Source organism: Peromyscus californicus, unplaced genomic scaffold (genome assembly GCF_007827085.1).
Source record: "Peromyscus californicus insignis strain IS unplaced genomic scaffold, ASM782708v3 Scaffold_10__1_contigs__length_136768540, whole genome shotgun sequence".
Lineage (NCBI taxonomy): Eukaryota > Metazoa > Chordata > Mammalia > Rodentia > Cricetidae > Peromyscus > Peromyscus californicus.
In genome coordinates this window covers 88,356,193-88,381,055 of record NW_026294391.1, presented here as the reverse complement: position 1 = coordinate 88,381,055, position 24,863 = coordinate 88,356,193, and the positions used below count along the sequence as shown (strand labels likewise).

The 24,863-nt window shown below is 36.3% G+C and overlaps 1 protein-coding gene across 1 annotated transcript in view; it reads right to left on the bottom strand.

Moving 5' to 3' along the window:
- Nucleotides 1-24,863, bottom strand: part of Il1rapl2 (interleukin 1 receptor accessory protein like 2) — a 1,222,115-nt gene that overhangs the window by 21,372 nt on the left and 1,175,880 nt on the right. Inside the window, exon 8 of the mRNA XM_052736534.1 lies at nt 9,317-9,462. Coding sequence (XP_052592494.1) covers nt 9,317-9,462 — 146 coding nt within the window. The remainder of the gene's footprint in view (nt 1-9,316; nt 9,463-24,863) is intronic.

The window sequence follows — 24,863 nt, the reverse complement described above, 5'->3', positions numbered from 1 at the left end:
GTGTTTTCCAAAGGAGATATGCTAAATCTGAGAGAGACCAGAAAAGAGAAATATTTTCTGTCAAGGGACAAGAACATCCACTGGCCTCACAATTAAATGAAATTGCCTACAAGATTAGGTGGTCTCCATTTAATCTAATTATGTAATCATCAAGCAAATACTCTATTACTAATTCAGCTTACCATGTAACTAGAAACTGGCAAGGGAACTGACATTTTATTTTGTGCATTAGTTGCTTCTGACTATGGTTGGCATCAGTCATTTTCCCTGGGTAGATTGATTAAAATTTCTGATTTGACTGTGACTCTTGAGAAACACAGACAACTTTTCTTTGGTAATGTTCCTTTTCTTTATATAAGATCATTGCTTAAGAAAAATAAGTCATGGTCAATGTAACAAAATCAATTTAGCATATTATAATTTATAAAATGGATGATTAAATTCTGAAATATATGTGTGTGTGTGTATACTTTACCCAGTCTATTATTTACTTTGTAAATAAATTTGTATCACAAGAACTTTTAATCAAAGTTACAGATATAGAATTTGAGACTCTATAGTTTAAGTCACTTAGGATAAGAATCTTGGTTTCCTAAATTCAAATTCAAGACTTTTTTTTTATTCCACTACAGCGTTATCTACTTTACCCTGGAAATGATAATGGGAAATTATCTCCATATTCTCCCATGGAAATCTTGGTGATATTTCCTCATACCATGTGACTTGTGGAGAATTTGGTTCCCATTATTTGAGCTCCAAAGAAAGAGGATATACTACAATTACTAGTAAGAGTAAAATTAGTTGAGGAGATTTCACATGCTATAGCCATGGAAGGAGGGGTCTCTTAGGGGTTCCACATGTGAAGGAAAGTAATGAATTTTGTGGAGAATGAAGGAATTAAGTTTTACCAAGGAAGTAGACCTAGAGCTGGACACAATACAGTTGATTGGGAAAATCACAGAGTGGAAATGGAAATAAATGCAACTCTCCTTTCTTGAAAGCAAAAGAAGGAATGATGGAAAGGGGAAGAGAATGGAGCTGTTGTGAAGGACAAACTGTCTACGATGAACATTATGAGGGGACTTGGTGAGCAGGTATGGGAAGTGAGTATCGCTGCCTTACCTACCAAAAGTGGAATTCAATTTGAAATGAAGTTCCCACATTTTAGGCAAAAATAAAACCTCCCTTTACACATTAAGCATGCCTCTTGTATGGTGATATTTTATTTGTATTAAAATGTTATTTGTATGTTAATAAATAAAGTTGCCCGGGGGTCAGAGCTATTAGCAAGCCATAGGAAAGCAGGGCAGTGGTAGCGTACGCTTGTAATTCCAGCACTTAGTAGGCAGAGCTGGGTAAGTCTCTGTGTGTTCAGGGATACAGCCATTATTGGATACACATGCCTTTAATCTTAATACCAATCATGGAAAACCTGGAGGCCTATACAGACAGGCTGTGAGGAGGCGGTCATGTGGTTGGGTTTACAACCAATGAGAAGGCAGGACAGGAACTCTATATAAAGACTTTAACACAGGGGTAGCTCTGGTTCGGAGAGGTAGGACCACCGCAGGAGGAAGGGTAAGGTTTTGGCTCTTGGCTCTGACCTCTTGGCTTTCTTCTTTGCATTGGTTCTGTGTTTATTGTTTGATGGGAAGGTTGGATACATCTACATTTGGCGTCCAACGTGGGGGCAAGAGTTTCCACCTAAAAACCTGAGAAAAGATTCTAAAACGGAGCTAAAAACAGTTCCTAATTGTCTCTCTCAAATGAGTGGCAGCTGCTGGTTTGAGCTACTGGTGGGTTCCTAGCGTGCGTGGTCGACCTGCCTATGGCGGGAATGAGGCCTTTGCAAGTGGCACTTTGAGCTGCATAGTGGATTTAGCCTTTGCTGGTGCAGAGCAAAGGGGGAGGTTTCTGGGCTACACGCTGCTTGGCTAAAAGCATAGTTCCCCCGATAGCTCCCAGAGCTGGCGGTAAACCATGGCCATGTTGGGAAGCTGAGGTGGGTGGATCCAGCAGCCACAGCTGCTGCAGTTTAAGGCAATAGATTCACAATAAGACAGATTCAGATGTAATAGTTTACAATGTGTGTAAAAGATACGTAGGCTTGAAAGAGACAAAAAAGATGATATATAGAGTTATAGAAATAAATACATAGTTTTAAAAAATAAAGTCTTTAAAGAGACAGTAAAGGTAGTATAAAAAATAAGCCACGTAAAAATGGATATTACACAGAGAATCTGCATTGTGTTGTTTTTGGGACTTTTAACTGCAGAAAAATATTTGATTGTAAAAGCTGTTGAGTTATGCCAAAATGTATATTTTAAAGGTGCCTTGACTTCAAAATTTGGATATAAGGATATGTTACTTTGGAAAGGAGACTCTGCTTTTGTTCCCACAGAAAGCCAAAGGCTATGGATTTGTTCCAGATTAAGATACATCAGGTTTGACCAGCCAAGACCCCCTGAAAGGTCTCCGATGACACCATGGCCCAGATGATCCAACATCCAGAATGGTTTGAAGGCAACTGGCTCAGACGATATAGCCTCATGGACTATTCCATAATCCTAAAATTTTCTTTGTATCCCCATAAGATACAGCGCCCCCCTCCAGCAGGAAGTAGTAAGAGAAGCTACGCCCAAATTCCCAAATTATATGTAATTTTACTTTGTTAAGGTTAAAACCTTCCTTTTTTTTAAAAAAAAAAAGGGGGGGGGAAGTGCTGTGGGATGTTCTGTATGGCAAATGTGTTGCTAATTAGTCAATAATTAAAACACTGATTGGCCATTGGCTAGGCAGGAAGTGTAGGCGGGACAAGGAGGAGAATAAAGCTGGGAAGTGGAAGGCTGAGTCAGAGAGACACTGCCAGCCGCCAAGATGAGAAACAGCATGTGAAGATGCCGGTAAGCCATGAGCCACGTGGCAAGGTATAGATTTATAAAAATGGATTAATTTAAGCTGAAAGAACAGTTAGCAAGAAGCCTGCCATGGCCATACAGTTTGAAACCAATACAAGTCTCTGTGTTTACTTGGTCGGGTCTGACGGCTGTGGGACTGGCTGGTGAGAGAGATTTGCCCTGACTGTGGGCCAGGCAGGAAAACTCTACCTACACTCTTGTCTTACAAACTGGTGTCCTAGGAACCACTGACTATCTCTGTCTGGGGCATAAAGCAAGCTTGTGACTTATATTGGGAAGCAAATCACAATCTTCACTTGTTTCCTTACCGCATTTATCAACAATACATTGCAAATGACCAGTGCTATGTTGGAAACAATAAATGTTTCTTTGTTATTCTGAAAAATCAACTTCTCTTTCAACTTACAGCCTTGATTGACTTAATTCAAATGCTTGTTCCTGTTTTTACAACAATAATTGTTCAATTTATTCTGTAAATGTCTTGATGTTTCTCTTCTCTTTTGTTCATTACCCTCTTCCCTCTTGCCCCCATCTCTCTCTCTCTCCCTCTCCCTCTCCTCTCTCCCTCTCCCTCTCCTCTCTCTTCCACTTCTTCTCTGGCCAGAACAGCTCTCAACTGTTTTCAAAGTCACTGAATGGAAAATTTCCCAACAACTTCTATGTTATTTACAGAGTACAGTTGCTATTAGGTAGATGGAAAACTTCAGCAGCCAGACCAATTTGTGCTCCCAAGTAGCAGGCACCCATGTCAGCAGTAAATATATGTAAGAGAATCATGGTGTGAAAAGTACCTTTGTGGTTTAGGGGTCCATTTCATAAACATGCCTTTGAAAAATATTACAAAATGGTGGGTGTTTAAGTTGAAAACCATGGACCTTGACTCTGAGACCCAACAAGTATTCTTTGATTCAGTCAAGGCAGTCTTATCAAAAGAGAAACATCCATCCTATAATCAGAGGGTAAAACTGCCATCAGTCAAATGACATGTGGCTTTTCTTTTGTCTTCTGTTTGCATTTGTCATTTTCTATCCCAGCAGGATCTATACTTCAAAACATTTCCTGACTGAGAAGCCAAAAGTCATTTACATTGGTCTTTGACTTGTAAATACTTCCTAAGGATAACTATAACCAAGGAAGAAACTTTTGAGTGGTTACAACTTTTTTTTTTGTTTTTGTTTTTGTTTTTGTTTTTCAAGACAGGGTTTCTCTGTGTAGCTTTGCGCCTTTCCTGGAACTCACTTGGTAGTCCAGGCTGGCCTCGAACTCACAGAGATCCGCCTGGCTCTGCCTCCCGAGTGCTGGGATTAAAGGCGTGTGCCACCACCGCCCGGCGAGTGGTTACAACTTTTTGTAGGCACTCATCATACATGTACAGTTCTTTTGTATCTTCTTAGTTTGAACCCATCTATTTCTTCAGTGTGAACATAAAAGGTAGACATTACTGTATGGGAAAAATAGCAAGTGACTCCAAGAGACAAAACATGGTGTGTGTGTATGTGTGTGTGTGTGTGTGTGTGTGTGTATGTGTGTGTGCGCGTGCATGTGTGTGTTTGAGCTGTGCGTGTGTGTGTTTGAGCTTGCTTCTCTAACTTAAAAATTAGTGAATGAGTTTGGAGATTGACCTGAGGATTTCTCCTGTGACCTGAATGTTAGCATCTTCTCAAAATACATGTTTGTTGATATAAAGATGTTGCTCAGTGGCTGTACATTTTTTAGTGACCTGAGTTTGATACCCAGCATTAAACAAGCACTGTGTGTTGACTTGTCTCCAATGTAATGCCATTAGGATTTGGGGCCTTTGAGATATAAGTAGCTCAAGAGTGCTCCATAATCATGCATGAAATAGTACCCCATTTAGAGGCCATAGAGAATCTTCTTACTTCTTTTCCTCTGTGAAATCACAGAATTCACCGGAGGAATTGGTACTTACTAGAAAGGGAATATTCTAGCACATCGATCTCTAGAATTGTAGTTGTCAAATCTGTGGGGTTTTTATAAACTGCTCAGTTAAAGTTATTTTGTTTTAGCAGCCAAATAGATTAATAAATAAATTATTGCTGACAAGTAGGGTAGTTCTATAACAAATACCTACAGATGTGGAAGTAGCTTTGAAAATTGGTAATGAATGGGTAGAGGTTCAAGGAGATTTGATGTACACTGTGAATATAAAGAGCCTTATGGGAGAGAATGGGGAAGGTTTAAAAGAAGATGAGGACTCCAGGGAAAGGCTCAATTTTAAAAAATGAATAACCCTAAATGGTTCTGAGCAGGACATTGGTAGAAATATGACTGGTAAAGGCCACTTGATGGAAATAGGGATGAGGTCCTTACTAGATAAAAATCTATGAAAACCTAGATCTTGGATTTTTCTAGCCTTCAGAATGATGAAAACCATATTTCTGTTCTTTATAAATTACACAATCCAACATAGCCTCTTAAAATCCTAATAGAGCTTGTTATAGCCTTGTAAGAGTCCAGGTAGGAAATGCTAGGGGGAGGGTGAATGGGAGGAAGATAGAGGGGGAGGCAGAGGCTGAGAGAGAGAGGGGAAAGAAGAAGAAAAGAGATTGAGATTTAGTGTCATACCTATATTTTGTGGGAAATGGAGTATGTTCAGAGAGGTAGAACTACTTACCAGAATGTTTTCAATTAAGTTCATAATCTTGGTTCACCAAGAGGGAAAAATCAGATGGATCTCTTACTACTTTATAGTTAGTTATACTTTCTGGTTAATAGTTCTTCAGAGAAAACAAAATGATAGGTAAATGTAGGAGCTTACAGTTAAAGGGTATAATATTTTGTAATCCCTGTCTACCTTCATTGGATATGCTGGAGGTGAATTTTCACTTTATAAAAGCAATTTTTGGGTTCAGGGAATGATTTGTCACAAGTTTCTTCTCCATAAGGATGACTTAGGGGATTTTAAATATTTGACTTACAGCCCGTTAATAAGTCATTGTTTCATAAAACAAGATATACTCACATTCTAGGTGGAATTACCACAGCCAATGAGATAAGGCTCTAGTGATAAAGTCTAACAGGTTTAAATATCACCTTTAAATGTTTCTTAACACAAGATAAACTTGATCTGGTTTTTCAAAATTCCAACAGGTTCACAAGGACTTGTGCCTTTCAAATTTCTGAGAGCTCAAAGACCAAATGAAGAAAAAATAACTTCATCCTTTAGCAAAGCACAGTGAAAACTTTAACTTCCACCTAGAAGAGTGATTTTATTGAAATGAAAAATGCTTCAAGAAAAATGAATACTGTTGTTTATTAATTTAGAAAAATCATCTTTATCCTCTCAGCTTCACTTGAAAACTTTGAAGCTTTCATATCCTGGGTCAAAATCTTCTAGAACAGAATGATGGGTTGACCTTTAGGTAAAATGTGTTTTATCCAGTTCATGTTTTAATTCTTCCTAATCGTGAACTTTCTTTTATTTTTAATATACATTTGGCCTTTGAGACCTTTGACTTTTCACCTCCAAGCCTGAGTTAAAATCTTTAAAAATAAAAAAATGCCCTGAAGTAACTGAGGGCAAACAGTCAAGACAAGTTAATAGATAAAATGTTGTTTTACGATCTCTTTTATCTTTCCTCTCACTACATTGGGCTAGTCATATATAAGGAGAGTTTCCATTCAACAAATACTTTTGAGCATTTATTATGTTTTATGTACTATATATACAGCTGTCACTAACATAAGAAAAATCTCTATACTTATGGAATGTACATCTTTGGGACAGGGAGAATGCAAGAAACAAATGTGCAATATAATATCCAATACTAATTCATATACTGGAAAGAAACAAACTTAGAGGGCACACAAAAGTAATGAATTATATTTTATATGAGGTAGCCAGAGAGTGCCTACTGAGGCCTGTGTGATTTGAGGCAACCATGGGAACAGCTGGGGAAAATGTTCCAGTCAGAAGAAATCAACAAGAAATAAGGGTCTAAGATAGGACAATGCTTGATGAGCATGAGAAAATAAAAGGAGGCTATTGAGTACTCCATTTGATCTAGATGGTGGTAGAAAGTGAGATCAGCAATAAGAGCAGATTGTGCAATAGTACAAGTTTGGGGTTTCATTCAGTTCATTTGAGCTTGTAGCTCCAATTTAGGTGGTGTCAGTGAAGCCGAGAAAGTTGTCAAAGCTGTGACAGCCTTTGAAAGTTGAACCATGGGGCTTAGTGGTGGCCTAGATACAGGGCATGAGTAGAGAAAACTAGAAGTGAAGGATGACTTTGACTATTTTGACCCAAACAACTAGTATGATGATGACAGAGATGAAGAAGAACAGAAGATCATGTGTATAGGCAGCAGAAATTAGGGATCCTGTTTGGGACAAGAGAAGCTTGATGTGACTATGGAATATATAAGTTATTGCATGTTATTAAATAGGCAAATGGATATGTAAATCTGGACTTTGTGTGAGGTAATAACAAGTAAATTACAAGCAATGGGATAGAGACTGAATGAGATCATCCAGAGATCGGATGAAAAGAAGCTAGAAAACCAGGGAATTTCAATTTATTTAAGTATACGGAAAATGAGACTTAATCTCAGTTATTAATAATTTTTGTCAAAGTTCTTTGCAGATGATATCAGAGGCAGTAGAGTTTTACAGTGTCCTCATGTCCAGTTGCAGATTTCTAGAGTTTTAAGAACTGCCAGTTGTTGCTTTTACTTTTAAATAGAATAGATTTATTTTAAAACTCAGATTATATCTGTTCCTACTGGCTTAATTATAAGACCTTCCTTCATGGTTTTTTTCCCCAAAGAAAATTTCACATTGGAATATATATGTTTTGTATAACTTTTGTTAAATGTTTATATTTCTTTCCATTCTTACTACCTCAGAGGTTTGAGGATGTCTATTTTCTTTGTCTATTTCTCAATACCTAGCATATGTTTGCTACACATGAGTTCTCAATATTAAAAGAGCCTTGTAATCATTTATTTAACCAAGATGCATTACAAGTGTCTATTTGTGGCAAAACACTATCTAAGTTGCTTGAAGATGAAGTACAGCAGCAAACCCTGGCCTGGAGAATCTTGGAACCAAGAATAAGACCCAAAAGGACAAGGACAAAGTGACTTTTGCCACAAGGTATGTAGGATTAGGCGAAGCCTGTGCTAATGTAGGAAGGTATGCATATGAAAAATTAATAAATTTCAGTATAATAAAGTACACTTTTTATATGGGATATGTTTTATATCTAGTACATGTTTATTTAAACTGCTAACTTTACAACATAGATATTGTTACTCCTATTTTACATATGAGGAGACTAGGGTTCCAAAATTCTAATCAGGCAAGTCACTTAGATTTCCCCAGGTGGATGAACCAGATCACCTGAACCTGGTGGCACTGACCTCCCTTTCCATATTAGACCCCTTTATACTAAACACGCCTTTATTTTAAGACAGCATCAAGTCCAGTCTTGTGAGACATGGTGCTGCTGAGATAGAAGCGTCATTCTCAGAATAAGCATGCTTCCTTGCTTCTTCTGGAGATTTTATCAGGCTCAAACTTTGGGTATGGCAAGAAAATGGAAATTCCATCTTGGCCAGTAGATGTAACTAGTGTTTTTGCTGATTGAATCTGTTCTATTGTTCTATAGTCTAAGCAACAAGTGGCCTGATTAAGAACATGTGTTCTGCTATATCTGCTATATACCCTTTCCCAGGTGATCACACATACTCTTTAGCTTTTTTGTAGTAATGGAGACTTCTGGTAAAGACTTTTAGGATGCTTCTTTGGCACTGTCTAGTTTTAGTGCTTTTATGCATAAATTTAGTTTCTTTTTTTTGCCCATCACAAACAATACCACCCATTCTAGAACAAAGTATTAAGAGGGACTTTTCCAGAAATGCCAAAATACTTAGAAATATATCCACTCACTGAGGGTCTTTCAATAACATGTCATGTCACAAAATAAAACTTATGGTGTTTATGACAACTTTTCTTATATGATATTACTAATTACTTATGTTACATTTTATTCTCAAATTTAAAAAGTAACTTTGTAATCTGATAATATAATGTCTAACATTTCAACTAAGCACTATAAGAAGATGAAATACAGAGAAAACATTGAATGTCATTATATGCCAAAATTTTATGTATCACTTAGAATTACAAACATGGCACATTTTATGTCAATTGAATTAATGTATAACCATACTTTATTTTTTATTCATTTCCTCATGCTATTGAAGGTTATAGGCTTTTTATTTTTGTTAATATGCTCAACAAGAGAAATATTTCTCCTTAAAAAGACAACAATAGTTAAAGGAAGTTTTTATTAAATGACAAACTATGTCCAGAAAACATAGTTAGTAGTTATTAGTAGTTAGTGAAGATGTAGTTGTGCTTATGAAAAAGAGTACCCTTTTTACGTAGTAGAACACTGGCATGTTTCCGTCCATTTCTGTTTTCCACATGGCAGGTATAATTAGCCAAGTCAGCTTCCACCACTGAGTCAAAGATGAGTGTCAATTCAACTTCTTTTTCTCCAAGATGCTCTTTGAGGAGCCTGAAAGAAAGACAGTAGACTTGGCTGCATTTGTTTGAATGAGGCAAAAAGCAGTCATACAAAATCTACAAGATGGTAAAATAGCACAACTGCCTGAGGACTCTGTTGGGTACCAAGTGCTCTGGTTAGATGTATGTGAGTGTATCACCTTCAGGAAGAAAATGCAAAATGTGAAGAATAAATAAGAAAAGATGTGAAGAATTTATTCATTAAAAAAGAAGCAACAATATGTATTGTTGGTAGTATTTTTTACTCTGTTGCTCTTTGTTCTTTTGGGGGTCTGTCACCCAGCTCCCAAATAAATACAGGGAGGCTTATTATTAATTATAAATACCTGGCCTTAGCTTGGCTTGTTTCTAGCCAGCTTTTCTTAACTTAAATTACCCTATTTACTTTTTGCTTCTGCAATTTTACCTTTCTTTTACTTCTCTAATCTTATTTTCACTCTTACTCCATGGCTGACTGTGTGGGTGGGTGGCTGGCCCCTAGCATCTGACTCTCCTCCTTTTCTTGTTCCTTGATCTCTTTTCTCTCTTTCTCTCCTACTATTTATTCTTTTTGCCTGCCAGTACTGCCTATCCTTTCTCCTGCCTCACTGTTGGCTGTTCAGCACTGTATTAGACCAATCAGGTGTTTTAGGCAGGCAAAGTAGCACAGCTTCACAGAGTTAAATAAATACAACATAAAAGAATGCAACACATGTTTGCACCATTAAACCAATGTTCCACAGCATGAACAAAAGTAACACATCTTAAAATAATATTCTACAACAAAAATGTCACTAGGAATTGATAAATAGAGCATATAATTTGTGTGAAAAAGGAGGAAACATTGGTTTTAATGTTCTAAATTGAGTTTATGAAAACTAGTTGGATCTTTACACTATAACACATTGGAAAAAATCTGTACAAGGATAGGTTTTATGTCAGAAGTTAGGCTTTATAAAGGTGTAAAGAAGGGAACATTAAAAATGGTGAGTGTAAAGCTGGGCATAATGGCACATGCCTTCAATTCCAGCTCTTGCGAGGCGGAGGAAAGTGGATCTCTGTGAGTTCGAAGCCAGCCTGGTTTATAGAGTAAGTTCTAGAGCAGACAGGGCTGTTACACAGAGAAACCCTGTCTCCAAAACTACCAAACCTAACCAAAAGAAAAAACAAAATAACAAAACAGAATTAGGAGCATATGAAAAAATAAATTGAAGGTGCTTAGTGACTTTTAATCTCCAAATACTAGTAAGAATCTCGGTTTCTTTTCCCTAGCTTGTTATCCAATACAGTATTTGGCCCTGTTTCAAACCTGGATGCCCCGCCATCCCCATGGCCCTGATATCACTAAACCTTGCTCCATTCTCGTTCTTCTGCTTCTCCTACTCATGGAAGAAACCCTGCTCTCAGTGATATTTTCTCACAGTCTTGCTGTCTTCTTTCTGAATCCAATTGCAAGGGGCCTTGGATGGCCAGAAACAGAAGAGTTGCATTCCTAGCATTGGCTGCAGAGGGCCAGAATTCCTGTTTCTTCAAAGACTTATAGTTTCACTAGTGTCTAGCTACCTCCTTGGTTAAAGACATGTTTCTGATTCCTCATGCTTTTGACCAAAAAGACCAAATTAAAGTGGCAGAATAATGGTTGTTCAGTTCTAGGGTAGCTGGCTAAATATACACATATACTAGTAAACATAAAATACTTTATGTGGAAAACTAGAGGTGACAGAAGTAATTTTTATCTTCTTCATGGATGTATAATCATGAGCACAAAGAAGACTTCTCTGATTGACTGGCATTGAGCACAAAGTCAAGCCAGGACCTTACAAAGTCTTTTACTCAATTGGTGCTACAATTTAATCCACCTTTAAACTGGAAAGAATAAATACTACACTGAGTGTGAAATTGGGATAGTAAAATGAGTTAAAATAAGTGATTTGAAAAATAAAAACAATCACTGTCACACTTAAAGGAATCTTATTAAATATAAATATTTCATTATCCAAAGATAGAGTGTTCAGATTTTGGCTCCTCCCAAAACAATTGAATTTATGTTTATTAGCATTTAATATTAGTTTGGTTTACTCTCTTTCTAGTTCTTTGAGAGATGGAAAAGCTTTAAGTTAAGTTGGAAGAGGAGAGCTGCTAGAATCCGAGAATCCCCTCTACCGGTATCTGAAGCTCAAAGTAGGTTCTATGCTTTTCTAAAAAAAAAAAAAAATTAAGAAATTTTCTATTCATTTTGCATATCAATCTCAGATGGTATTGGACTAGGTTCTACAGTTTTTAAAAGTTAACCCTGTTTCTGTTCCCTTCCATTATCCAAGGGTTGACAATGTAGCACATATAGGTCAAGTGAGTCTTCTATGACCTCTTACATTTATGTATCTTTGAGATCTCATGTTACTCTTTGTCTTTATATTAACTGCTTTACTGACTGCCTGAAGCTGGAATTTCTCCATCTAACCTCTCTCTCGGGATACAGTTGGGAATGTTTATGGTTTATATTGACTTTTGTTCTCTTTATTTTCTCCCTTCCCTTGGTAAATCCCACTATATTCAATTGTGTTAGCATCGTGTAAACTGCTGTGGAAGAAGCTCTCTTAGTTCCAGAAGTCTCAGAGGCACCACAGATTTCATTTGATTTAAAGTATCACATGGAGGGCAGCCGCAGCCTCTGCCAGGCACGGGGCAGAAAGCTGATCCTGCTCCTTGCCACGAAGCCTTTCCCTCCTCATCTCTAATGCAGTTTCCAAAAACAGATCTCCACAGGCTGCAGAAAGAATTTGGAGAGAGGATTGAAAAATGATCCTTCTTCATTCTATTAATATATATGAGGTGTCTTAATTATCAGCTCTTAAAAATCTCGAGGTGATTTGCTTTTTTGGAATTAAACAGGAGGTTGGTGTTTATGTCCATAATTCAGTTTGCTGAGCAGTCAAACTTTCCTACCAAATATTGATATATAAAAAATCCATCAATGATGCTTTTTCAACACCTAATAGATACCTAGCTCTGGGCTAGAGACTTTGTGTAAGAGAAATATAAACATTCTAAGGCTCAAACCTGATACACTAAGTTCTAAAATTTAAAGGAGAAGGCAAAATTTACATAATTGAAAAATTATAGAATGGATGAGGCCAAGAAGTGTTACCACCCCAATTGTGATGAGCATGGGATTTCAAAGCACACAGTATAAATTAGTTTTTAAAATAGACTTGCAACAGTGGCTAGGAAAGAGAAAAAAGAGGCTCCTTTCCAGGAGAAGATAGTCCTTTTTGTAGAATGTGTGAGACTGATTTGTATGATTGACAGAGGTTACAGGTGAGGGTATCCTAGGATATACTTCAAATAATCTGAGAAGTATTTCATTCTAATGATAATAATGGGAATACTAAGAGCCATGTGAATTTTGAATTTGTTTTAAACAGTTTATTTTGGGTATAACTCATCACCAAAAATATACAAAAAATTGATAAGTTTGAACACACATATCTTTCCATTGGAATTTTGGCCAGTGGACTCTGTTCTGGTTTATTATTTTGCTATGATAAAACACTGAACAAAATCAGCCTTTGGAAAGGGGAACAGTTTATTTGACTTAACTTTCAAATCACAGTAGATCACTGAAGAAAGTCAGAGGAAAAACTCAAGGCAGGAATCATGGAGGACTGATATCTGCTGACTTCCTCTCTGGCTTGCTCCATGACTCATACTCAGTTAGTGTTCTTATACATTTCAGGCCATCTCCATAAGGTTGATAGTGGGCTGAGCCCTCTCACATCAATCAAGACAATCTCTCACAGACACAGATGGACATAGGCCAATTTAATCCATACAGTCCATCAACTAGGATTTCTTTTTCCTAGATGACTCTAGGATGCATAAAGTAGACATTAAAAACTAACCAAGGTGGAGTCCAAGAACTAGAATTTAAGGCAAGCTATATGAAGAGGTAATATTAGAAAAAATTAGAGATTAATTCAGGTGAAAGAAAAACCACAAATTTAAAAAATTATAGCTACAATATATTATTAGAAGTATTACTAGAGTAGCTCTGGTGAGAGCTCAGTCAGTAAAATGCTTGCTACACTGTGAGCATGAAGACCCAAGTTCGTTTTCCTAGCACTCAGGTAAAGGCAAAGTACAGCATATGTATATGTACCCAGGGTTGAGAAAGTGGACATAGAAGGGTCCCTGGGGCTTGTTGGCCAGGTAATGTGCTGAATTAGTGAACTCAAGATTCAGCAAGAGACATTGTCTCAAAAAATAAGGTATATAGACACCTTGGTTACAGGACATAGAAAAATAATCTTGTATTGGCCAAGAATCTCTGTGTGGGCTAACTTTCAAATTGCTGTACATTGCTATGAAGGCTTATGTGGAAGAAAAGACATCAATGGTCTTACCCAGCATTGGACCTTGCATACTATGATAATGAAATTCAATGCAAGATGTGCAATAGTGGCATGACTGTTTACAGGGGTAACCAAACAATCTCTTGATTGTATTTGAGGCCTGCTCCCCAGAAGAGAGCCTGGTACTGTAAATATGATCATAACACATAGTTAACAAAGTCATGGGCCTTAAGGGAGAACCTACTGTTGTTTTACTGAAAAGTCATGTTGCCAAACTTCATTATAAATATTCATGTTACATCCATAGATTTGTGCTGCTTTCAGACAGCGAAAGAAGCTTCTTATTACAAAGTGTAACGGCTAATGGAGAGACTCAAAACTATTCTTAGTGCTGAGAATAAGTCACTGTGCACTCTCAGCCATAAATAGAACATCAATAATACCTCCAGAAGTCTCAGAGAACATCAAAGAAGAGGGGACAGTAGAAAGATGTAAGAGCTGGAGGACAGGGAGGAGAGATGTGAAATGCTCTCCTCTGGGCATGACATGACTGTTGCACACTTGAACTCAGAGCAGCTGTGGTTATCAATTCAAGACCTGTACAAGATCAAACCAGTTAAAAATTTCAACATGGAGCAGGGAGAGGATCCCAATGCCCCATCCCTAGCTGAGGAGACAATGCAAATGATGGCTGCTGAGGGAAGGCAAGACACTTACCTTTGGTGGGAGTAATCATTGGTAGGTTGCTCAGGACACAGTATACCTGAGCATACAGGCAGCAATAACTAGATACAGTGGGTTATAAAAGTAAAGGCATGAGTTGGTACAAAGACAGTAGATATGCTGAGGGTGACTAGGGGAACTAGAGGAAGGATATGGGGGGTGAATATGATGAAGATACATTATATTCATATATGAAATTTGAAAAATAAGGTACAGAAGTAATCAAGGAGGATACTTGACATCACTCTCTGTCCCCCACATACACACACCCACATGGACACATAACTGCACATACATGTGCACATATATTCCTACATATACGTTCCCCACAAAACAAAAAATACTGTATTACTAAAAAGAATGTGGCAATTGTGTCACACACAGCCACATAGACACACACACACACACACACACACACAGTGAAAGTGGGAGCAAGAGTGAGCAAGAATGAGAGAGAAATATTGAGAGGGCTGAGCAAATGAAAAGTTACCAACTCCTCTTAGATCTGTCAGATAACTGGACTCTTGTCCCTTAATACTAATGATTTTAGCGCACTCAGATCAGAATCCTAGGAGCTTGATGCAATACTAATAACATTTAAAGTGTAAATAATGCAATATACACATGCACTGAGACATTCCATCAATATATGTTTATAACTAGTGTATCAGCTAAAACTAATTGAAAACTTAAATTGTATTTATATTTAGGCTTACAATACTCTGAGTCTATGAGTTAAAAAGTTTTGCACATAGGTATAGGCGGACTTCACACTTTGTGAGTTTTGCCTTCAGGGGCAGTGCTAGTTTTCAAGGTCAAGTTCAGATGACTATCCTTCATTCTTCTGGCCAGTTGAAAGCAAAAAATATTCATTTAAAAATGAGCCCAGAACACTCTGTTCTTCTTTTTAAAAGTCCATCTCCAATTCTAAAAAAAAATTAGGATTTAGCAAAGCATAACAACTTCCTGGGCAAAAAGAACTACCCATCTCCATAACCCTCTAGTTTTCTTGTTTTATCTGAATGCAGGTGACAATGGGAAACACTTAGGGAAGTGAAAGTTTGTGGGCATGGGCTTGTTTAAAGCCTGAGAGCTCATCATATAATTTTGGAATGGTTATCATCATATCAGTCAGGCCAAGAAGTAGGAATGTGAAATATTCTAAGATACCAGAAGTCTCTATGAGTGGCTATGTTGTTATGTGTAAGTAGGCTGTAAATGGTGATACATGGCTATAAACGGCTATGAATGTTTATTGTAAATTATTTGGCTATAAATAAATTTTACAGTATAATGATATACTAAAAGAAAGATAAATTGGAATAATGTGAAATAATCAGTCAAAACCAGAGAAAGCAGAAAAGTTGGAAGACAAAAGAAACAAAGAACAAGTCTAACAAGTAGAAAGTGATAGATGTTTAAAGTTCTACAATAATAATCACTGTAATGTAAGTGATCTGTTTGTGTTCATTGAAGACTCATTGACAAAGTAATTTAGAAGGTCAAAATGGATGATTTTTATAAGAAAGTCACTTTAAATATAAAGAGAGAGACAAATAAACAGTAACATATAAAGATGAGTGATCTGCTTTTGTTATTTGAAGTCATTGACAAAGTTGTTTAGAAGGCCAAAAAAATATTTTCTATAAGAAATTCACTTTAAATATAAAGACAAAAACAGATGAAAAGTAAAAGGATGCCAAAAACTCTGCAATGTTAAAATTCAAAATGCTGCAGTAAGCATATTAATTTTATGCAAAGATGACTTTAAAGTAAAAAGTGTGAATAAAGAGGTGATTTTATGGGGAAGGGCCCTTTCTGAAACCATATATAAGAACCATTGACAGATATGCATTTGACAAACTCACAAAATATCTGAAGCATAAACTGATGGTACTACAAAGAGTAACAGATGAACTCAGAGTTGAAGACTTCAACATTGATTTACCACCAATTAACAGATTCAGTGGGTAGAAAAGCAGTAAGGCTACAGATGAAATGACCAGCCTCAATATTAAACAAGCTAAAATAGCCATCTATAGAAGATATCTCACAGTAACAACAGAATTCCTACATTTCTCAAGTTTACATAAATCACTCACAAAACAAAGCAACTTAATAACTACTTAGCAAATCCAGCATAGGAAATAATGTAAATTATGGTCTTGGGACATAATAAAATTTAATTGGAAATCAACAACAGAATGATACCTACAAAATCCTAACCAAATATTTGGAGGTTAAGAAACACACTTCTAGGAGGATAAACTCCCTAATGGCTTATCCAATACTGAGTAGATTGCCTTGGAAACCTACTCATGCAGGCAATACTGAATTGACTCTAAAACTGGTGTTTCTACAGTGATTCATTTAAGTGTATGTGTGGGTATAAGAATAATGATTTAAAAAATGGAAGCCACAAACTGGGTTGGGGAGTCAGACAAGTGAGGTGTAGGAGGGAGGAGGGGGCAGGAGAAATAATGCAATTATATTTTAAATTAAAAAATATATTTCTAAATAAAGCTCAAGTAAGTAATTTAAGAGAAATGTAAACCATTTAAAATATGTTAAAGTGAAAATATAATTAAAAATTGTGAGATATAATAAAAAAGTAACTGGAAAGAAACATATAACAGCAAATGCCTACACTAGACAAAGATAGGTCTAAATCGAACAACAATGGCTGGAACTTAGGAAATTAAAAAAATAATGCAAAATTTCAAGAACAAACTGAATTATAAAAATATAGATATAAAAGAAAATACAAATAGGAAAACAACAAAGGAAATAAGCAAAACCAAAATATATTTCTTTGGGGGAAAATTTCATTATGATTGATAAGCCTCCACTCAGAGTCAAGGAAAAATATAAGAAACTCACAAATTATTTAATTACAAAGATAATGTAGGAGAAGCCTAGTTTCTGATACCATGAATATTAAATGATAATAAATAGCGATAATAAACTACTAAGTCCATACAAACGATCAATTAAATGAAATTTTTTCAAAGACACAATATGCCAAAACTCACACAAAGGGCACAGATATGGCCGGGATGTAAAATAAATAAATGAATTAAAAAAAGAGAAAGAGAAAGAAATGGCATCAATAATAACTGTTTAAAACAGAAACCACCAAAACCAGATGGGCTCACCATGTTTCACATTTAAAGCAGTAATTATATTAACTTTATAAGGTTTTCCAGCAAACAGGAACAGGATTACATATTAATATATTCTTCAAACTCAGCAGCACCCTAATGCTAAAGGCCTTACTAGAAATGAAAAATGTGGATTAATTATTTTCATGGATTCAAAAATAACTGACAAAAAATTAGCAAACCAGATATACTTACAATGTATAAATGAATCATCCATAGTGACCAAGCAGAATTTATTCCAGGTTATACAAGTCTGGTTAAACGTTTGAAAGTATTATAATGCATCAAACTGGCTAAATAAAAATATGCAGTTCTAACCAGTGGTTGATGAAAGACCATTTGACAAAACTTAACACACATCTGTGATAAAGTTTTCATGTAAAATAGGAACAGTGTACTGACTGCACACGATAAAGAACATTCAAAATATCTATAGCTAACGTCACGTTTCATGGTGAGTTAGTCAATGCATTGCCTCTGTGATCCCTTCCTTCAGAACACAAGGCAAAACTTAATGCAATGAGTTAAGAAAAGGAAATAAAAGGTACACAACATGCAGAAGTGGATGGTGGTTAATTCAGAAGCTCACAACTTATCAAACTGCAGAGAATAAGTGACTATGGAGTGCTCTGTTATAAATGGGACATCTTTATCACTCTCCCAGCATCCAAAGCTCGGGGACAACTTTCAGAGAGGTGACAGAAGGATTGTAAGGGTTAAAGGTTGGAGAGGACTGCTGAAAAGCAGTATCTTCTGAACATGACAGGGTTTCTGCATTCAACAACTCCTAGTGGTTGTGATTGCCTGTACAATATGAAACCTGTTAAAATTCCAACATGGATGGGGAGGGATCACCGGAAGCTCTTGGAAGTTGGGAGCTGCACAGAAAAAGAAGAGTAGTTGTCCTCAAGGATGTGGCAACTTGTCAGTCACCCATGCCTCAGTGGATGGTCCTGCTCCCATGCACATACAGACAGTACTAATGGATTCAGTGGGTTAAAAAGAGAGGATGTGAAGTTAGAGGAGGATATATGGTGGGAGGGTTCTGGATGGAGTAGGAGAGAGTGGGGATGGATGTGTTTAAAATACAGTCTATACATGTAAGAAATTCTCAGCTGGGCAGTGGTGACACACGCCTTTAATCCCAGCACTCTGGAGGCAGAGGCAGGCAGATCTCAATGAGTTTGAGGCCAGCCTGGTCTACACAGTGAGTTTCAGGACAGCCAGAGTTGTTACACAGAGAAACCCTGTCTCGAAACCCCTCCCACTAAAAGAAAAGACATTCTCAAAATATGAAGAAAATACATTTTAAAAACTTTGTCTACAGATAATGTGAAAAAAATCCCAAAGCTGCAATAAGAATCCCCTTGAACTAAAGAGTTGTCAGGAGATTGTAGGTTCTCAGATCAATAAATACGTCAATTGCTTTCTTCTATTTCACTTATTTGAAATTGAAATTTGAAATTCAAAGCATACCATTGTTTGTATTAGTATCCCCAAAGTGAGATATTTCAGTATAAATTAAGAAAATGTATGAAATATCTAAAGAAAACTACCAAATTCTGGTAAATCAAAGATCTAAAAAATGTTTACCTAGACATTTGCAATATTTTGGTATAACTGTAAGAAGCTGGAGAAAACAGAATCAGAAGAGGAATCAGGGACCAACAATGACCTTCAAAGGCATGATTTCCGTGACCTACTTCCTTCAGCTACTCCTGTCTCCTAGAACTTCATCTGCCTCCCCAAATAGTGCCATCATTTAGTTAATCAAAAGCTCAACAGATGAGCATGTGGGGCCATTTCATATTCAAACCAAAACACCTACAAAATTTCCTAAGTTATTTTTTGAATAATAACTAACACCCTGAAGCTAGTAAGACAAAGGACACAAAATAACCAACACAACATTTGAAAGAACAAGGTCAGAACAAAGACATTACTTGGGTTAAATTTTACCATAAAACTATATCAACCAAGGCAATGACTGAACATATGACTTTACAGAACAAATAAACAAGCAAGCAAACAAAAAACAAACAAACAAAAAACAGAATAGACAACCAAAACATTCACACACAGTGATGAGCCTAAACTCAGTGAATGGATCCCTGAGAAAGCAACGATGACAGTATCACGGAAAAAACACAGCATTTTTCGAAGAACTATACATCCCATATAAAATAGAATATAGGATGGGTGGTGGTGAAGCACGCCTTTAATCCCAGAACTGGGAAGGCAGAGGCAGGCAGATCTCTGCAAGTTTGAGGCTAGCCTGGTCTACAGAGTGAGTTCCAGGACAGGCTCCAAAGCTGCACATAGAGAAATCCTGTCTCGAAAAAAACAAAAAACCAAAAAAAAAAAAAAAAAAAGAAAAGAAACAAACCCATAATGTAGACATTGATCCTATATTTTTCTCAGAAGCTAAGTCCACATGAATTGTAATTCTGTAGTGTACAAAACTGTAAAACTTACAGAAGATAGCACGAGAAAACGTGTAGACAGCCTTTAATATTTAATAATTTAGATACAACAGTAAAGGTACAGTCCATGAAAGGAAAAAAAGACATGTTAAGTTGGATTTTGTTAAGATTAATACATCTATTTTGCAGAAGTTAAGAAAATGAGATTATTGAAAAGGGCATGTAGTATATGATCACAACCACATGAAGACAAAACTTTCCAAAGAGTGAAAGTATACAATAATTCAGAAGCCACACTCATTATTAAGTTTCACAGACATAACTGCCTAAAAATGAGCTGAACAAGGATAACAACAATAGACACGCCAACTATACAAAGAACTACAGGCAACTAAGGGATACTGAGGCAGGAGAAAACAGTCTTCCCCAGGGAAGAGCACACCAACTGGTTATCCAATACCAGTCCTGAAAACATACATACCAATAATATTATACAGACTGAGTGTTGTCTGTGTGTATGTGTGTATTCAATAACAATTAGTGAAAAAAGAAGCCACAAATTTGAAGTAGAGAGAGTGTGTGGTGGGGGTATGGGAGGGTTTGGAGTGAGGAAAAGGAAAGAGGAAATGTAATTAAATTATAGTCTAAAAAATATAATTACTCAGCGTTCCAGCAAAGAAATAAGGATAAATTTAAGCAGAAAATAGGATTAATAAAACAGCAAAACTACTGAGTATGATACTGCAATGATTGATATAGGAATTATGTGTGCCCCAAGCCCATAGAACTATAGATTACAAAGGTTGAATCCTAATGTAAACTATGAGCCTTAGTTCACAATATTGCTTAATAGTATTTTGTGAATTGTAACAAATATCCCATAATAACGCAAGGTAGTGATGATAGGGGAAACTGAAAGGATGAGAGGAGGTTCAGAGTTTTCTGTACTTTCTGCTAACCATTTTACTATGATAAAAATTACATAGAATTTACCCATGTATCTGCTCTTCCTTATAAATATAATAAATAGCTATTTAATGTGCCTAATAAATAACTTCTTTACATTTACTTTTCAAGAAAGTTTCATAATAGCAAACAGTGGTTGAGTACAATATAACAGCAACCCCAGCACTAGGGAGACAGAGGCAGGAGGACCGAAAGCTAGAGGACAGCTTGTGCTACATATGAGATACCTAAGTACCAAAGCAAACAAACACTCTGAACATCCCAGTTTTATAATACAGCCAGCACTGAAGATGAACATGAAGTTTTTGGACTGGGTCAGGCAGCATGTGGCCAAGGGTGGTTATCAACACAAAATTGTAGACTTATTGAAAACATGAGATTAATTATTATTATTTTTATAACTTCATTGTGTGGTTCCCAAGTGTGAATTTGGAGGATAAACAAGGTTATTTTGCAATATTAAAACTTGGGAAACAAGTAACATTATACAAACTGAGTAGGTTTAATGTTAATTTTTCTATATAACAATGCATTTACACACACATAATGAAGACAAGGAGGTCATGAATTTGAAAGGAAGCAAGTGGGACACATGAGAGTGGCAGGACAAAAGGGAGGGGAAATGATGGAATTATATTATAAATTCAAACATAAGAAATGATTTTCAATCTTTCCAAAAAAGATAATAAGGAAATATATGGATAATTTCATAATAAATTCAGTAACTTATATGAGATGCACAAGTTTTTTTTAAAAAAATATAGTTACTAAAATTATTAAATGACTTAAATAGTCCTAAAAAATTTGGGGCATGCCTGTTTGTGGCATTATTTAGCCTTACATTTTGTATCATTAGCAAATAGCACAGCGCCAGTAACATGAAAAATAAGTCAAAACACAGAATGAATATAAGTGAGATATGATGTCTTTAAAAATGGTAGAATATCATGGAATGACACAGAAAACCCACAAATGCATATAATTAAGTAAAAGAAATCAACCTGAAAAAGCTATGTAGTGTATGATGTGAAAAAGCTAAAAAAATAAAATTAAAAAAGAAAAACTACCTAATACTGGATTCCAACTGTACAATGTTTTAGAAAAGGCACTTATTTATAGTACAAAGATAAGGAGATCATGTGATTTGGAAGGAGACAGATAAATATGTGGGACAGAGAGGCTTCTTAGGTTAATGGAAGTATTCTACATGGTACTATACTGACAGATAACACATCATTTTACATTTGCTGAAATATGAGGAATGAACAATATTAGCAATGAATACTGTTGTAAACTGCAGACATCATTATATCTTATGCATTCAATCATTATATCTTATGCCATCAATATGCATAATATTTATTACTTAAACTCAAAATATTTGAGAAATATATAAGCTATATGCACATAACTATGCCATTTTATATAAGAGAATCCAATATCTATGGATTTTTGGTGTCTTTCAGGGATCTTGGAGGCAATGGCACATGTAAACTGGGAGAAGGCTATGTTTTATTGGGGAGAATTCCAAACTACTTTCAAGTATCTTCCAGTAGTAGCAGTGCTTTTAGTCATTTACTAAAATGTTGGGTTGCTTCCTGTGAGTCCACAGTCCATTAATTGCATACATATCACAAATTGCATGCATATCACAAACTCCATTACTATTACTATCATGCCCAGGGAGTAAAGAATCAGGACCAGTAGAATGGCTTAGCAGGTAAAATCACTTGCTACAAAAGTCTGATGGTTTGAGCTCAGTCCCTTTAATTCATATAAATTCCTGATGCATTTTCCAGTGAGATGGGAAGCAGAGGCAGGAAAATCATTGAGAAGCTTCCAGGCTCACTAGTCTAGAGTATGCAGCATGCTAGAAACAAGAGAGACTCTACATCGACAAGGCGGAAGGAGACACCTCCTGAAAATTGTCCTCTGACCTACACACTCAGGCCATGTCACACTCCTGTATCCAAATAATTGGGTGTGCCCTTATGATTATGTGGCTGACTAGGAGCTGCATTTTAATGGTACTGCTCAGCACATCAAAAGGTTATCATACCATTTACCATCGGCTTGGCAAAAGATCATTGGCCAAAGTTTGAAGTAGTTTCTACTAAAGGTGTGTCTATTTTGTGTTATTTTGAAATCACAGTCTGAAGAATTATAAACTTGAGACTTTGTTTTTTTTTTTTTTGTAAGCAATGAACTTAGACTGGGAACTGTACTATTTTTATATATGTCTTCTCTCTGCTCACCTAAAGATCAAAACCTAAAAGAAGCACTCTGAAAGGGAATGGCAACGTGACATTTAGATAAAGAACATGGATGCAATGAAATATTAATGAAATATTGGTTAATTGAATTGGACAAGCCTGGGGATTCTGGCTAACTGAATTTTCTGTTCACCTGCGATTTAAATAGAAAACTGTGTTGGTTTCTTAATTGAGGTAAATAGTACTATAATGTCTAAATCCAATTTCCATTTACTGTAAATACCCCCTTCAACCAAATTGACTCCTCCTTTGATGTCTTAGTATCATGCAGAGTGTCTGGGTTATTATTCTGAATTATCAGCAACCATTGTCCAGAGATGATGACTGAGGATATGAGAGAAATAGGAGGTATGTTTTTTTTTCTTTAAAAAACTTTTAATTGGATAAATCTCTCTTTTGATGTTATGTGTTCCCTTTTATTTTCCTATTAAATCCTTGTTAGTCCAAGACCAGCATCAAGTCTGTAGTCTGACAAGATCAGATTTATCGACTCAATACATTGAGGAGAGGCAGTCCAGCAGCTGTCAACTGATCCTTGATTTACAATAAAATAAAATAAAATAAAATAACATTAAGATTTTAAGATTCTGAGGGGTGGTAGGGAAGAATTGGTGATTGATTTCTGGGGTGGTTTCTGGAGTGGGATCAGTGAAGGGGGAGTTAATGTAGGCTTGGATTTTGTCATGAGGTGAGAGTGGCTTAACTATTGGGTATCCTTAGTAATAAACGCTGATAGCAAAGCAGATCTGGGCATCATTGGTAGAAAAGCAGTAATCACGTGGGGGAGGACTGGTCCCTAAAGCATTTTACAACTGCTCCATGACCCTCCGAGAAACAGTGTTTTCTGTTAACTTTGCAGCTGGCTTTATCTGTCTGTCCTCCCACCCTGATTAATGGCAGGACTGCTTATCCTCACTCCATACTGACTTTCACTCTTTCAGTCCCAGGGAAGTTTTGTCTCTCTGCATCCTAACTGTGTAATGCAACAAAATATTCTGGACAACTGAGGGTTCTTGAGAGATATGTTTTTACTAATTAAATCTAGCCTAACTGTACTTGTAAACTGCTGAAGGGAAGCTCTTCCTTAATCTCTGAACCTCTGTTTCTTTAATTGCCAAATAAAGATAATACTCTTTATCTCAGCTAAGATGAGGCTCCAATGTGACTTAGAATGTCAAAATAGTTTTACAATATTCTGAGTTTTATAAAAATGTGAAATAGCAGTTATTAATATTATACATTCTTGTCCAGTAAAACCGCAACCCAAGACAATATTGTTGAGACTGGGGTTTCTTAGAGTATACTCAGTAAATGAAGAGAAATAACCAATGTATCTTAGATGGTCTGTAACTATCTTATGCATGGATTAAGGTTAAAACTACATGTGGAAATGTGAATAGTGGATACCAAGTCTCAAAAAATGATACTTTGGACAAATGGCAGGTTTCAGATTAATGGCAATTAAGGCTGAACTGGGCTAAAACCATGCTGCCTATAAAGGCTCAGTTTTATATTG